At 36.5% G+C, this 16527-nt stretch overlaps 1 protein-coding gene across 1 annotated transcript in view; it reads left to right on the top strand.

Annotated features, from left to right (window-relative positions):
* LOC149549419 (histidine acid phosphatase family protein) overlaps positions 1-16527 on the top strand; it is a 103200-nt gene that overhangs the window by 62413 nt on the left and 24260 nt on the right. The window contains exons 4-6 of the mRNA XM_089792799.1: positions 3238-3396; positions 4074-4214; positions 4388-4444. Of these exons, the coding sequence (XP_089648925.1) occupies positions 3238-3396; positions 4074-4214; positions 4388-4444 (357 nt within the window). The remainder of the gene's footprint in view (positions 1-3237; positions 3397-4073; positions 4215-4387; positions 4445-16527) is intronic.

The following is a 16527-nucleotide window of genomic DNA, read 5'->3' as shown; positions in this document are numbered from 1 at the left end:
CTCCACTTGGTAGAGGTATCTTACAAGCTTACATATACCACTGTCAGCTAGATTACAAGACAATATTTACACTCAAGCACTTAGATGAAAATATACCTTCAAGATAAACCTAGTACTCTAATTACATCCCTTAGTACTCCAAATTACATGTTAGGGTTAGAGGGCATTACAAAAAAAACACCTTCTTGGATTTCCAATCCCATAACCTGCATTCTTGCATCTATTTTTTAAGGAATATAGCACTTTCCAACCTCCATGAATTCTTTTTGGCTAAGACTCAGCATCAACTTGTGGTCAATTTGGCTAAGACTTAGGTTATGATCTTTAATTGCTTAAAGACCTCTCATCTTCATTTCTTTTTCTAGGGACAAGAGGTTGAGATCACTTCTTCATATATGTATCTCGGAGTTAAGTTTTTGGGACCTCGCTTCAGTTTGAGATCGACTATTCAATCCAAAATTAGTAAGGGAATGGGGTCTCTAGTCATGATTGAGCGACAGTGCTTTAGACATCATTTTCAGGACATTTTGTCCAAGTTTTCCCTTTTAGACTCCTTGGTTAGATCGACTGTTCTTTATGGTTCAGTGGTTTGGGGACCTTCTCTTCTTGCTTCGGATTGGGTTTCTATTGAGCGTGTTCAGACGTCGTTTTTACGACACATCATTAGATGTCATAGATTCACCCCTCACAGTATTGCCCTAGCCGAGTTTGGTGCTCATCCTTTCAGACTTGCGACCATTTTTGACTTGATCTGGTTTCTTCATTAGCTTTGTGGTTTCATGGGTTCTGATGTTGACCATCATAGATACTCTCATTTGGCATATTGGTCTTCGGTTCAGATTACGGGATCCAATACTAGCACGAGATCTCGCTGTTGGTATGCTCTGGCCACCTCTTTGTTGGGTTCGATCTGGATTGATATTGATTGACTTCCTCCATACCAGTTCTCACTGGATGCTCCTACTCATCTCCTCCCCTTTCGGCAGGTGTTGAATGAGTATGTTAGATAGGATATTTATAGGTAGTATATTATCAGTACTTGGTCTAATCCTCCTGGTGGATTACACCCTAAGATGGCATTTTATGCAAAGCATTTTCTTGAGATTCAGAATGGTATTATTGTGCGTCCTAGGTATCTCTATCGGCGTTGGTTTCACGCTCTTTGATTCTCCTTGGGGTCCTTCAAAGTTGGTTATCATCATCTTCAGGTCCACATTGATCACCATTTGGACAGAGAGGATCGTGTTTGGAGATTGTGTACATTGGCTGAGGTTGAGACAGAGACTCATTTCTTATTTCGTTGCCCTATCTACTATGAGATTAGGGGGAGATACTATTGTCTTTTCAGAGATTGTTTCTCTCTGTCCGAGTTCCTCAGCTATGAGGATCAGTGGTGTCGTGCACTTTATCTTCGGGAGGCCACCCAGCTTCGTGAGCATACCCTTTAGTCAGCCACATCTCAAAACCACACTTTAGATCAGCTCATCACCGCCTTTTTCTCCCCCTTATCTCAGTCATAGGGCATGAAAAGGTCTTCCAACATTACTCCTTCTAGATCGGTCAGACATTGAACCGGTCTTTCTAGATAGCAGCACTCCTCCAGCGGATCTCAGTGACGATCTATCGTCCATGGTTATATCCTTCTATGACTGATTACTTTGTACCCAGGAAGGATTCTTAGTCCTTACTTGGTGTTTGGTCTTGTTTCTTGTTTTGTTGTTTCTTTTCTGTCACCTTTTGGTGATCCTGCGGCTGCTAGCTCTTTTGTTTGTATCCTCAGTCCCGTAAACCTCTTTGGTTTTTTGTTGGACATTAATATTATTATCATATCTTATTTTATCTACATGTTTCTCAAGTTTGTTGTTTAAGTTGATCCCTAGATACTCGTACTTTTCTACTATATCTAAATGATTGTCTTTGAAAAGTGTGATAAATAGGAGTAAATATGTGGTGTCATTGCCTCATTAGGAATCTGGTTAGATTTGAGTGATTCATACCCTTAGATACTAATAAAGGTGGCAAGAGGCTTCAAGGTCACAAACATGAGATCGAGTGATCTTAATGATCATTGAGAAAATGGAAAGAAGGAGAAGATTACAAGAAACTCTCAAGGAAAAACCAACTATACGATTTCAAAGTTGGATCCTTTCCCAAGAACGTAGTCAAGTTGAAAGGTTAAGACAACCTTATGTAGACGAGGGAAGTTGGGAGACGAAGTAAGGTTCCTCAAAAACGATACAAGAGTAACCTTTGAGGCATTGAAAAGTTGTCAGTTGACTGAGACGAAGTGGAGTCAAGGGTGTTCAAGTTGACAAAAGAGTTGATGATTTGTATGTGGTTGAAAGTGTGAGAGAAGCATTCAAAATCTAAATCAAAGTTTTAGCAAGAAGATTTTGGGTACTCGGGTTTTGATGAAATAAAAGAAAAAAGAAAATGGCAAGATTTAGTGTAAAAAAGCAATAGTTTTCGTAGTTTACAAGCAATGGACCAAAGGACCCCTTGAGGCACTGTATGGTTAATGGGAGAATTTGGACTATGAAAGGGCAAGATGATAAAGCAATTTGGCCACTATCTTCTCCATACACCAAGCTTCACTCACAATCACCATACAAGCTCCATCCCAAGTTCTCTTTCTATAGGCAAGAGCAATATGAAAATTTACTATGGAAACCTTACTAAATTTTCTAGTCAATGAACCCAAGTGATACTTCCCAAGGTGGATGCTTGAGTTTGACTTGTTACACCCAAGAGTTATTGTGACATCCATGATAAACTCAAATTCGTTCCCAAGTTCCCAAGATGGCTTGTCTTATGTGGCCCCATGCCAAATGCATATTAAATGACCTTTGAAATTAAATGTATTTCCTCATTGTGCCTTCCACATTAGATGCATTTGCAATGTTACAAATGACAGCTATTTAGGAAATTACTGCACTAACCATATTGTGGCACAACGCTCAAAGATGGATCACTTATTTACGAATTATTAATTTCTTATCCAAAATGTACTACACATTTCTCAACAACAAACTATATCTGAAGGTTGCTATTTGAACTTAAATTTTATACTCTTTGATTTCTCAGATTGTTTGATATACCATCATATTTGACAAAAAGGAGCTGTTACATTATTACATAGATGATGTTCTTGAGTACATGTTGCTTACAACACTTTGAGCATAGTGATATTTCCTCAAGTTATAATTTTTTTGTATAAGCACATTTTATAAGCTGTAGGTACCCCGAGCCTCGGCTAGTGCAGTGGCATTTGGCATGGGTCTCTTTGCTGGAAAAGGAGCTCTAGGACCAGGTCAGCAACGAGCATTTGCAGTTACAAGTGAGAGTCGAGCAAATGATATACATTTGCGTTTTCATGATACATGCCAAACTTACAAGGTAAAATATAGTCATTCAGAATCATAGCATTTTTAGTGGTTTTTTCTTTAATAAAGTTTACGATCATTTCAAATGCATGCTGTTCTTTATATGTTCCTTTTGCAGTTAGAAGTAGTAAATCCTTGGATATGATAGAACAAAGATATTTATGCAGTGTCCACTGTCAAGTGCTCTTTTTCCTTGCCTTTTTTTGGAAAGATTTTCCCTATCATAATTACCAGTCAATGTAAATCATTTTATCTCTACAGTTTTTTAAGAAGCTTTGAATTTGAACTAGGGATAACAGCTAATGTTGCACTTTTTGTTGGGTACATTAGTAGTCAATATTAAATGACCTATATCATAATTATGGAAAAAGGTAAACTAAAGATAAACATGTTAGGTCAAAAGCAGGGGAGAAAATTCAAACATAGATTCTTGTGTGAAAAATTGATGCATAAGATTTGTCTTCAAATTATGTATGGGTTTTGCAATTCCTTTTTATCAACTTTTAAAGCCAGGACCTTTATCCTGCAAGAGCCTATTTTTTCTCCTAGATTGTATTTGGTGTTTCTTCTATCAGGCTGGATTGCTATCATCTTTTTTCCCATCAGCTTATTAATTTTATTCTTTGGTGGGAATGGTTGCTCAAACCTAATTTATTTTGTGTGCTTAAGAAGTGGTGTAACATATTGCAGGACTTTAAGAAGATGCGTAAGCCTGCAATAGAGGCTTTACTAGTTGATGTTTATGCAGAGGTTTCAACTTCATTGGTGAAGCACTACAACTTGAATTTTACAAAAGAGGATGTGGCCTCCCTTTGGTTTCTTTGCAAGCAAGTAATATCTCATTTTTTGAGTTTCCCCCTTGTCTATTTATTTTGTGCAGACCAGCATTCTTTTAATACTGTAGAATTTGATTGTGTTTAGTTCGTATAAACAAGGGAAATGGATTCTTGTCATCAGTCATTATTTCAAGTGATTCAATATGCATACTGTCGTTTTGAATGTAGGAAGCTGCCTTAATGGACAAAACTGATCAAGCTTGTGGACTTTTCAGCCAAACTGAGGTGAGGCTATTCTAACATGATTTTTTGGCATGTGGGTTTCTTTGTTTGGAGGACATTAGGCTTCTTTTGTATTGTGCCCTGGTTGAAGGGATATTGCAGCTTACAAGTATGTGTTATGGCATCAGAAACTGATATACCTCAGTGCTGGGATTTTAGAAATTGTTGAAGTGTTTTATTTTCTTAGTTGGTCATGAGTATTAAAGCTCAATATATCTATTTCTAATTAAGAACCAAATATGAGTTTGTGTTGGTTATCCTCACATGCATCAAATGGAAGGTTTACAAAGGAATGCTATACACACACACATAGATATATATAAAAGTAATGTTATGTTATTCCGAATGTGTAACATGTTGGGAAGTTTCGTATGGAACAGTAGCACTAAAACCTCAAGAAACAAATAAAACTTTAAACTGTAAATTTTGTCCACAAGATCTAAAAGCTTTTTAATTTAATTAGGAACAATTATTTTTCTTAAATGAAATCAAAATAACATTTATCTCCTACTTCACTTCATCATAAAATGGAGCTTTCAAAAGACTAAACTTTCTTCTTCGTCTTACTCTCTCACGAAATCTTCTCACCATATATCCTAATAACGATCTTCATCTAATCACCCTTCTTCTAACAATGGATGACTACTTTGAACACTGCTTTGCTTTTAAAAGGACATATCTGTTTTGTTTTTCCAACTCTATCTTGTTGCTTAATTTTCATAGTTCCACAAAGTTTTCTGATGGGGGGATGTGGAGCCAGGTTTTAGGGACGAGAGGACCAAGGGCCTAAGTTGGAGATGGCAAGGGGATGGTGGTGGGCAGTGGTGTGGTGGCAGCACTGATATATAGATTGAGGCGAATTGAAATCTTCAAGGCAAAATCTACATTATAACCTCTGAAAGTGCCCCATAAATGTTAAACTAATTTTTTGAAGATAAAGGTTGTAATTAGTATGTAATGGTATGTGCCATATGGCAAGTGATCTGGCAACATCCCTGACAGAGGTGGCGAAAGTGGCAGAGCTGGTGGTTCCGGGGGGATGTTTCCCCCAAGTCCCCAAGTCTCAGAAATGCCCCCATACAGGGTATCTGGGTTTTCTTGGGTGGGACACATTGCAGGGGAACGTTTATACTTTTTAACAATCACCTTTACTGCTATGTTTGGTGTCTTTTTTTTTTTGCTTTTCTGTAACTTGTGTTCTGCTGATAAATCCTTGCATTTGCAACTTTGTCTTCAATTTGAATGTCTACCTGCATCCTTTCCTCAAGATGTTTACCAATTATTCTTCTGACATCTAAAACCGAATTTCAACTTTCTTGTCTTGTACTAACTCTTATGTAATGGTGGTTCAATTATGTGTTCTGTTTCTTACATGAAATAATAGATTCTTATTTAATTGTATTTTTCCACCACTAACATCAAATATCTAAGTCACCAGATTCACCTCTGGTAGGCCCAAACTTGGGTTTGATTCACAGCAAATTCAAAGTTTTGACAAATTTACTGCAAACTTTGCCGCAGGGGACCAAATTCGCTCCAAAGTCTGTCTGCAGAACCTGGTCAGAATTTCAAGTGAATTTGAAACCTAGTGGCAGAACCCAGACCGACTTTGGGTAAAAAATTGACATTTTTTTGACTTTTTAAGGTTATTGTTTTGTCTAATTTGGTCAATTCCATCTTCCGACCCTAAAACAGACCACTAAAATACCAGAAAGGATGGATTTTTTTGTCATTTGGACTAAAATGTTAATATATTGCTAATGTATTTTGCTATTTTGCTTTCCCATTAACATAGTGGTGTATGAACGTATTTGCTGCTGCATATATATATCTATGTATATATGTATGCATGGATGCATGTATGGATGTATGCATGCATGTGTACATATGTAGGTATGCATGCATTTATACAAGTACGTATGTACATACATAAGTATGTATGTGTTACCTATGTTTGGTCTTGTCAAATTTTGCCTAAATTTTCAAAACGCTAAGTCTCCACTTAGTCCTTGAACCTTGAACTTGAGCCTCATCAGTTCGAAGTTCAAAGTTCAAGGTCAACCAAAGATTATTCAGTCCTCCCTTGTTATTGCTTTTCATGTTGCACCATGCAGTTACCTCAGCTGCCTTATGAACTTGAACTGTCAAACTGCGAAGTTCAAGGTTCAAAGTTCATCTTGAGTCGTGTATAATCTTATAGGCAGGTCACCTCATTTATTTTCATTAAGGCGTATTGGATGGTAATGTTCCGCACTGAACTTGAACCTTGAACTTCATTTTCATGGTTCAGAGTTCATGGTTCATTAAGTGTGTATACTCAAGTATTAGTCTCCGGAATACTCCCTCCTATATTTTTATGCCGAGGGAAGTTGAATCTTCAAACCTAAACTTCGTGGTTCAAGGTTTACAATTTCCAAGATAGATAAAACCGTTGATAGACACATGGTGATGTGAGAGATTGGAATAGCTCCTGCAAAAGATGTAAGGACATGCATTTAATGACAATTAGAAAAGGTGGTGGTGGGACAGATTTGCTACGAGCAAGAGATTAAACTATTCATTAAAGATTATGACATGCTGTCAAATCAGTACTTTCCCCTATTATTCAAAGTACCATGCCACTTAGGCCTGATTTTAAATAAAACCCTTTTCTTTTAAATAGCCATGATTGCTTGTTTGCGATAAATTGCCTGCAGTCTTTCCCGGAGTGAAAAAGAAAAGGTGGTGAAGTAGCATTTCTTCTCAGTGGTTTTCTCGAAAGCCAAAGCACGAGCAAGTCTGAAACTCTTTCTTGAATTTCTTGTTTTCATTTTTCTCTTTTCTCCAATTAGAAACTTTTTTGGTTTTTCCTCTCTGTACCCTTATGTGAATTACAAGTTTGAACTCTGCAAATATTCTCATGGCCTTTTCCCGCCCTAAAATGCCTAAAAAGAAGAAACCTGTACCTTTACCGAGTTTCCTTCCAGAACTAGGGGACACCGCACTAGTAGATGAAATATTGAGAAAGTGATCGCAAGGTTTGAAAATGCTCAACTAGAGTCTATCGCAAACAGAGTGGTCATGAGTGGTTCAATATAGGTTGGTGGTTTTCCGGAAGCCACATTATGTCTAGAGCTAGTTCTTGAGTACTGAGACAAGTATGACACCACATAAAGATGTATTAGAACCCATAATGGTGAAATCTTGTTTACGTGAATTATATTACTGTCACGGGTGCTCTTAGAATTCCACCGAAAGAGGTCTATGAAAATTGGACTATAAACCTTTCTTAATCCCAATTCACTACCAATACCAAGGATTTCAATAGTACCATTGTAAAGAATTGGCTATTAAAACCTAAGAAAGGAGGTTCCTGCCTACCATGTCCCATAACCAAAGAACATATGATCCCAGAAGTAAAGGATATCATTATTTTGCTGAATAGGGTGAAAGGAAACCAACATGCATTCTTATGGGATAATTGGATGTACTTCTTCATCCAAACCATCCTAAATGAAGACAAGTATATTGATTGGGTAGAAATTATCGCAAACATGCTTCACGAAGAACTTTCGTAAGTTTTTGGAACCACTACTTGTCCTCCTATTTGTTCTACATTTTAGCTTGTTCTAGAGAATGGGATGGGTTGCCACATCAGATTTTGTCTGAAAACATGGGCATTTATGATTATTACCCTCTATAGCAAAAGAAGAAGAGTACATAAATTTTTAGAAGGCTACAAGACACGTTCCTTGCAAGAATTGTTTTTGAGTTACCGGGAAAAGAAAGCAAGAGACTCTCTGAAGAAGCCATTCAATAATTACAATTTTATGGTAGCTTCTTCATACAATTTTCTAAGTTCACGTATTTGAGGGTTGGTGGGTTCCAGGGTGAACCGTTGAAGTTGCTTATGTATTACTTGGATACGTATATGTTAATTGAAATATGCAGACTTTCAAACCTTGCAAATCAAAGGTTATCCCAATACCCAAAGTGGTTTGATCTTTCTATCAATAAGAAATGTAACATTGTACTTGTAACTGTCCCTGTGGAAGATATGGTTAGCAAATATATGGGAAAGACACCTAAAAATAAGAAGCCAAAGGTAGAAGCCATGCTTGAACTGGATGAAAAAACTGTGCATTAGATTGCTGATGTGTACAAGCCGGCTAATCCTAAAGGCCGAGATGAAATCACACCTCAGGATTATGTTGTTGAAGGACCGACCTTGGATTAGCAAAAGGGTAGCTGATATGAATATTTTCAATGCCAACAAACAGAAAATTGCTAAAATATGGAAGGGCTGGAAGGATAAATGGTAGATGAAGCAGTCTATGAGGTTGATGACAAAATCCAGATGCCCTAGCTCTACCAAATGCCACCTCAGTGGTGGATTTTACCTCCCCCGCTAACTAGAAATTCCTAGATCAAATGAAAAGAGACAACGCAATAGCTAGGATGTTCAATGATTGGATTGATTTGGTAATGGTTAACGGTGTAAATTATATCACAAGTTTTACTGAGACTAAGCTGCAAGTAGATAAGGTAATTGGTGCATTAGAATTTGAACTCAATGCTTGGGATGTAGAAAAGGTCAAATGGGATGAGTACATCATACAAATTAGTGAAGTATAGGCTTATGGTGTGGTGAAGTTCTCGACTAAAAAAACTACTGTTGGTATTGAGAATCATCTCCTGTTTGTAGCTAGGTCTAACCTTGAATGGAGGAATGTCGTCATCAAACAAGGTTTGGATGAATCATTAGAGCTACTCAAGGAAATAGAATGCCTCAGAAATCTTGGATAACGATATCGAATGTATTGATATCAGATTGATGGAAAATGAAGAAAAGCGTGATTGGGGAGCCAAAAAAATAATAGCCTCTTTTCAAGATAAAATGAAGATCATGAAAGAGATCAAGGAAATCTCTAGCAAGGATTTCACCACTATCTCTAGGGTCGACTCAATGTTAATCATATGTAGAGATTATCTCGAGGCCCACGAGAGAAAATTGGAATATATTTGTAAGGTGAAAGAGATATGGAAGTTACGGCTTGAACACATAGGAGTTCCACAACAAAAGGAGCTAATTGGATTTATGGCTGTGAACAAAGAATGAAAAGAGTCAGGTGGAGGTCTTGCTGCGGATTAGGAACAAAAAACCAACACCTCTGCTCCAGCTGGCAGCTAGATAAGAAATAGAGGACTTAATAGCTAATAAGGTTGCTTTAGTTTGATATAGTTTTGTTTTATGTCATGTTTAAAGCAGCTAGGTAGTTTTTTGACTCCTACATGAGTCAGTTATGAAAACTGAATCTTGGTCGTGCGAGGATTTTTAAGGATATTTTCAAGGCTATGAGAGAGTCAACTCTCTGTGGTTTCAAAAGGCATATTTTGAATTTTTTTGCCTTGGATCTATTAAGACATTATCTGAATATTGGATCTTGTGTATCATAAATGCATGCAATTCATTTTCATGTGGGAATGAATGATATGTGAAGGTAATTCTTATTTCATTGTATTTCTATCCAAAGTGACAGGGAGAAGTCATTGTGTGAGTTGATTTTACAATCATTATGATATTCAGTCTTGTGGCTTGTTATTATAGCGGTAGTGGATAGTTCTTTGATTTGCACATTCTTTTCATATTGATAAACTGAATGTTAATGCCTTATGCTTTCTGGTTAAATGTGCCATTTAAAACATTCTTTTATAATAAAATTTAATTGAATAATCTTTTAGGTAAGGAAGCTGCACCTTGTACATGCAAAGAGCTTGCTAAGAAAGAAGCTCAATTGTTAGTGTGTTTGCTTTTCCTAATTAAGGGGATAGAGTTTGTGATTGATTAGGATTTTAAGAGAAGGAAAAATTGTTCACTAACAGTATGTATGTACGTATGTACATATCTATGTATGTGTGTACATACATACGCATGTACTATGTACGTGGTGTTGCTCTTGCAACATACTCTGTATTTGTAACTCTATCCTACTTCCTTAAACTTCAGTCAATCAATCTACTTCTATTTTATTAAAGAATAGCTTTATGTGCTTGATGTCTAACAAATTTGGATCTTCAGCTGAATTATAATGGATTCCATGATCTTTTGTTCCTTTAACATACCTTGATATTCTTTTTGTGGCTTGTAAATGTCTTTTTGTTAGTCACTCATATATCTTGAAACTGATGATATTGCAAACATGATTTTTGGTCTTGTAGCTATCAAATACATTAATCTCTGAACAATACTTCTATATTGCATTTCCTTTCACCAAATTTTCTCCAAGAGCAGTTGGTGCATTAGCTCCCTTTACAATGTAGCATTTTTTACCTCAACATATCCTGCACATACCTAGCTTGACAAATAAAGATCTTACCATGAGATTAGCATACCTTGACACCAAGAAGATATTGTATACTCAAGTCAGCAATCTCAAAAATTTTCATCTTTGCCTAGTGAATTTTTTATTCATTTCGTTTGAACTTCTCGCATAGATTAAGTCACCAACATACAAACAAACATAGATTGTTACATTACTTTCTACTTAATATGTATTTTAGGCTCTTTAATGTTTATAATATGAATAAATATCTACCATGAGATTAGCATGCACCCATGCTAAGAAAATATTGTATAAGTCCTTAATTAGTAGTCTCAACTCTTTCATCATTAATTCTTCATGCTATTTAACATTCTTGCATGGATTAAATCATCAACATATAGACATATATAAAATAGTCTAGGCTCATTTTTTCTTTTACATATTTACAATTCTTGGTGTTTGTTTCAATTTAACTTTTTCATAATCTATAACATAATTTCAGCATATCCTTTTGTGACAAACGAACTTTGTATTTTCAATGGCATCATCACTCTTGTAGTTTGTCTAGTAGACCCCTTATTGTTCCTATTACTTCTTTGCCTTTGGGTTGCTTTACTAGCTTTCAAGTTCAATTTCTTTTAATATTGTCTCTTTTTCCACTGTTCTGATCCATTCTTTCTTGCAATTGCTTCTTCAAACTTGACTTCCTTTCTCAATATTTGAATAATATGAATAATTATCGAAGTCACCATCTTTACTACTTTCTGCAAATTGACTTTGTTAATTTTCTTTCAAATTTATGATGTATTATTGGATTTGGAGGATGTGTTTGGGCTATTGTTTGGATTTTTGTAACAATGCTTATATTTTAAATTGCTAGCCTTGGTATGGGTTCAAAGTTTGGTTATATTGGTAGTGCATTTCCTTTCCCTAATAATGGGTACGTGACATAATAACTATGACATTCGTTATTGCCAATAAAACAAAATATTCAAATACTTCATAATTTGCAAAAAGAAAAACTCTCGTAAATTCACGATTCATTGACTTGTCAAATATCAATACACAATGAACATTACAATCGATATTCAATAATCTTCATATTGTTCTTCACGAGAAGCATCATAGTCCACAATTGGTTTAATTCCATTTGAACCATAATGAGTTATAATACAACTTTCACTTGTCATGTCATATGTAGAAGCTGCCTCATCCGAAGAGATTTTTGGCAAGATATGCAGCAATATTGCACTCAAGAATTAGATCCCAATTCTGAGTCACACCCTTATTCCAAACAAGTTTTTCACAAGCAGGTAAAGAGTAATAAATGATCTTCAACTTTTTATTACCTTCTTAAATTCTCAAAATTCATTCTTGGGAATTTTACTCTGTAACCTGTACCTAATTAGTACGTCAATATGAGCTTTCTAAGGTTCTCCTCGCTTTCTTTGATGTCTTACAATTCCTAATTATTTGATGATTTGAGCTTCCCTTTTCCGCTTTTCTTTCCTTATCATTTTTTTTTTGATGTATTCGTCACTTTCTACTAAATTGCGTAACCCTTTCTATATTAATATTTTATCCCATATGATCTCCCTAATAATCAAAATTCTCAACTTGAAATTAAGGAATTAGCTTTGTCAACTCAAAATTCTCAACTCAAAACTCTCTGTCTCAGCCTCCCCTATGTCACAAAGTCGATAGATCCAGTCTCTACCAATCTGATGATTTGTCTAAATATGAAGCCGATGAGAGCCCACCTCGAAAGAGCCTAAGGAGATGCAAAGCGCATTCGTCCAACGTTGAGAGAGGTAGAAGATTTTATACAAAATTAGAGTGTTTTTATAAGAACTTTAAGGTTTTTTATTTCCTAAGAATCATAGGCGGAGTGTTTTTTTTGGGCACCTATTCATTGTGTTGAGGTTTTTTCTCACACAATGTTTCTGAAGGTTTTTGATACCTTTTTGAAGAAAAAAGTCTAGTGTTTTTGAGGTGATATTTTGTTGTGTAGGGTTTTTAAGCCCGATGGGATTTTTAAGTAACAATCTCATTTGCATTTGCAAATTGTATTTGTTGTTGCTACTTCTCTTCCCAGCACAAGGGTTGGGCTAGGGTTTTTAACCCGTTAAGGCTGATTAGGCTAAGGTTTTGTGGAGATGAAGGGCTTTTTTAGGCTGATGAGTTTATTTCACATTGATTGTAGTCTTTTGTTATTTCCAGCTATTTCGTAAGAACAAAACTTGTGGCTTCTGCAACTTTCTTTTTAGATTGGTAAGGTTTTCTTTGTTACATTATTGGTTTGTACCCACAAGCCTTGTGTGGGTTCAGGTATATAGTCGGCACAAGTATGTCTTTGGGTATGTGCTAGGTGCCCACATGGTGCACGCTTAACACTATAGGTGCTCCAAGTTGTGCACACGTATGCACCTTGGTGTATCCACATTGTTGGGCATGCAACATGTGCACACTCAACACCAACCTAGGTGCCCCTGTCAACCACTGATGACTGGGTCAGAGTTTTTAAAACTACAAACTCACTATTTGGAGGGCAAAAATATTATATAAAATATAACATATTAGTATAGTGTTAGGATGTTTGCGAGTGGTTCTAGATTCATAGGAGTTATAATGGAAGAATTATATTTTAGGAGATTCTAAAAAATTCTAGAGTAAGCCAAATTTCAGGAATCAACACGCCTCCATCAATGTTTTCTTGGACAGCTTTTCATCACTTTCCAAGATTAATTTGATATTGGAACAAGGATTTTCCAAAGATTCTAATTCATTTTATTACAAAACTCTTGATTCCAACAACACATCCTTGACTAGCTTGGCCTAGCTCTCACTCATATCCCTAATTGACTTGACTATCTAGTGAGCCTAGGTTGTGCAAACTCATCTCTAAGACTTAGAGACTTAGAAAATTATGACTGAACTAAGACTACCTGGGACAACTATCCCACTGAACTAAGAAATTTGTTACTATTAGGTTATTGAGTATTCTAGTTTCTAATTTGTAATTCAATATTCAAAACCTCAATGTTCAAGTATTTACAATTTGGCATTTGCAATGATCAAGTATCATATTTTGAAATGGTTTAGTTTTACAGTCTTGTAGATTTCTTTAACTTTTTTTGTAAATACTAAATATAATGCATAGACATATATACACACACATACCCATTTGCACCTAAACCCTTAAGTTTCTTCTTCATGCATCCACGTACCGGATTTTCTTAACCGCACCCGTCCTTGAACCCAAACTGGTAACTTAGGTTTTTTGCAATTTTTTACAATTTTTGCCTATTCTAGGGATTTTGCAACTTCAATATCTACTTGCAAAGAATTCAAAGTGAAACATCCTTTCTATTTTATTTCTACTAAATTCTAGAATCAGATAGAAATTAAAACCAGAACATAGTTTATCTTATGAGATTTTTGAATAAAGAAATACGGATAAACGTATTATTTGAGACATGCAATTGACTTGTAAGAAACTAGGAACAATCTGACCTCCACTTTTACTTGATTAGGAAGAGGTGAATAAATAATATGCTGCTGTATAATTTCGAAAATATTAGCTCCAAAATCTGAGAATCTGCCATAAAAAAGCTGCTTGATTTGAGTCTGTGCATGTGATTCCGAAGGCAGGAATTAGGAACTACGATTCCATTTGAAGGCTGCATTTTTTACTAGGAGATAAGATTCAACCTTTAGCGTGAAAAATCAGGTCAACCTACTCCAGTATTTAACTGAACCGCTTCTACCTTCTGAATCTGAATTTAATGATCCTGTTACTGTGATCAAAATGGATGCTATCTGTCCAAGATTGTCTTGGGGTTTTGTCCAAGCTTGAACTTCCAAGGGATGCATCATAAAAGGCAGAGAAGCTCGACTTCTTGCAGAGAAAATACAATATCAAAGATGTAAAGAATGAATACTTTATATCATGCGATATCTTCTTAAAGACTTTAGTCACTCAATGCTTTCTTCCAACTTTGAAACCTAATTGATGGCAATTGCTGAAAAACTCAATCTGCCTCGGTAAGGAAGCAACATAATAGTTGCCCCACAACTCATGACTGAAAAATAGGAACTTAAGGTGTGGGCCCAATGAATAATTAAAAGAGTATTTTTAGGGACTTTAGCTTTTTGGCCTTTTATTTAATTATTCCAAATCCTCTTTATTTTTATGCTCAGTCAATTGGCAAAAATTAATGGGATTGCTGGTCCTCTAGCAGTCGTAAACTAGGATGTTGCAGAATCTCTTCACCTTCCCACGGTAAACCCTTCCATTTAATCAGATACTCTCATACCATTTTATTTCTTAACTTCTTCTCCCTCCAATCGGCAATGCCCTCAGGTACCAATACCAATTTCCCTTCTTCATTCAACAGTGGTAGCTCCGGAGATGCAACTGTGTGTTGATCCAATGCTTTCTTCAAGCAAGAAACATGAAAAATGTTGTGAATCTTACTTCCTTAGGAAAGATCCAATTCATAAGCAACTTCAGCCATCTTCCTAAGGATTTTGTAGGGCCCAAAAAAAAATGGCTTTAATTTTTCTGCAACACTACTCTTCAATGAAGACTTGTATGGTTGTAGGTGTAAGAAAACCAAGTTCTCAACCTGAAATGTTTTCTCCACTCTATGCTTGTCTTCTTACATATTCTGTTGATTTTGGGCATGCTCGATGTTATCAAATGCCTAGTCTATGAATGATAAAATGTTGTATCCATACAAGGCCCTGATTGTAGACATGCCAGTTGACATATGATAGGTGATAGTGTAATGAAACACTGAACTGCTTATTCCACATTATCATGTCTAAAAAGAGCCTCCATCCTTTTTGTGGAAATCACTTGTGGCCCAGCATCAGTGGTAGCCTTAAGTATTGTTTTCTTTCCATTAACAATGAATTCCAATGAATTTGTTTGAAGTTCTATACATCACGTTCAAGTGAGTCCAACCACTGTGCTCCTAAAATAGCATCTACATTACTCAACCCAAGTACATAGAAACTTTTCAATGTATACTCACCCATCTGTATGCCCAACTGTAGCACAACTCAGTTGTAACTTAACGAAAATCCATCTACAACAATAACACTGAATCCAGGAAATTCCTCAGCGTGTAGTCCACGCTTGCTCAACAATCCTTTATCTATAAAATTGTGTGTAGCTCCACTGTCCATTAAATATACCATACTTTGTCCTTTAAGGACTGTTTTCAGCTAGAAAGGACGACTGTGAGCTACTCCAGATAATGTGGGAATGTGAGGAGTTTCTCTATCCTTACTGAACCATGCGGTTGGGGTTTGTAATTAGCGCGAGGGCGGGAAAATCTTCCAAGTGCCAAATTCCGAGCGGGTGGGGTTTGCAATTTCCGTGAGGGCGTAAAAATCTCCCAGGTGCCAAATTCTCGGTGGGTGGGGTTTGTAATTTCCGCTAGGGTGGACAAATCTCCCAAGTGCAAAATTCTCGGCGGGTGGGGTTTGTAATTTCCGCCAGGGCGGAAAAATCTCCCAAGTGCCAAATTCCGGGCGGGTGGAGTTTTGTAAACATTTCCGTGAGGGCGGAAAAATCTCCCAAGTGCCAAATTTCGGGTGGGTGGGGTTTGCAATTTCCGCTCCCAAGTGCCAAATTCTAGGCGGGTGGGGTTTGCAATTTCCACGAGCACATAAAAAATCTCCCAAGTGCCAAATTTCGGGCAGGTGGGGTTTTGTAAAATTTCCGTGAGGGCGAAAAAAATCTCCCAAGTGCCAAATTCTTGGCGGGTGGGGTTT

This window comes from Cupressus sempervirens, chromosome 7 (genome assembly GCF_028749045.1).
Source record: "Cupressus sempervirens isolate cs-2001-9-10 chromosome 7, ASM2874904v1, whole genome shotgun sequence".
Taxonomy (NCBI): Eukaryota; Viridiplantae; Streptophyta; class Pinopsida; order Cupressales; family Cupressaceae; genus Cupressus; species Cupressus sempervirens.
This window is presented reverse-complemented; position numbering and strand designations above follow the sequence as displayed.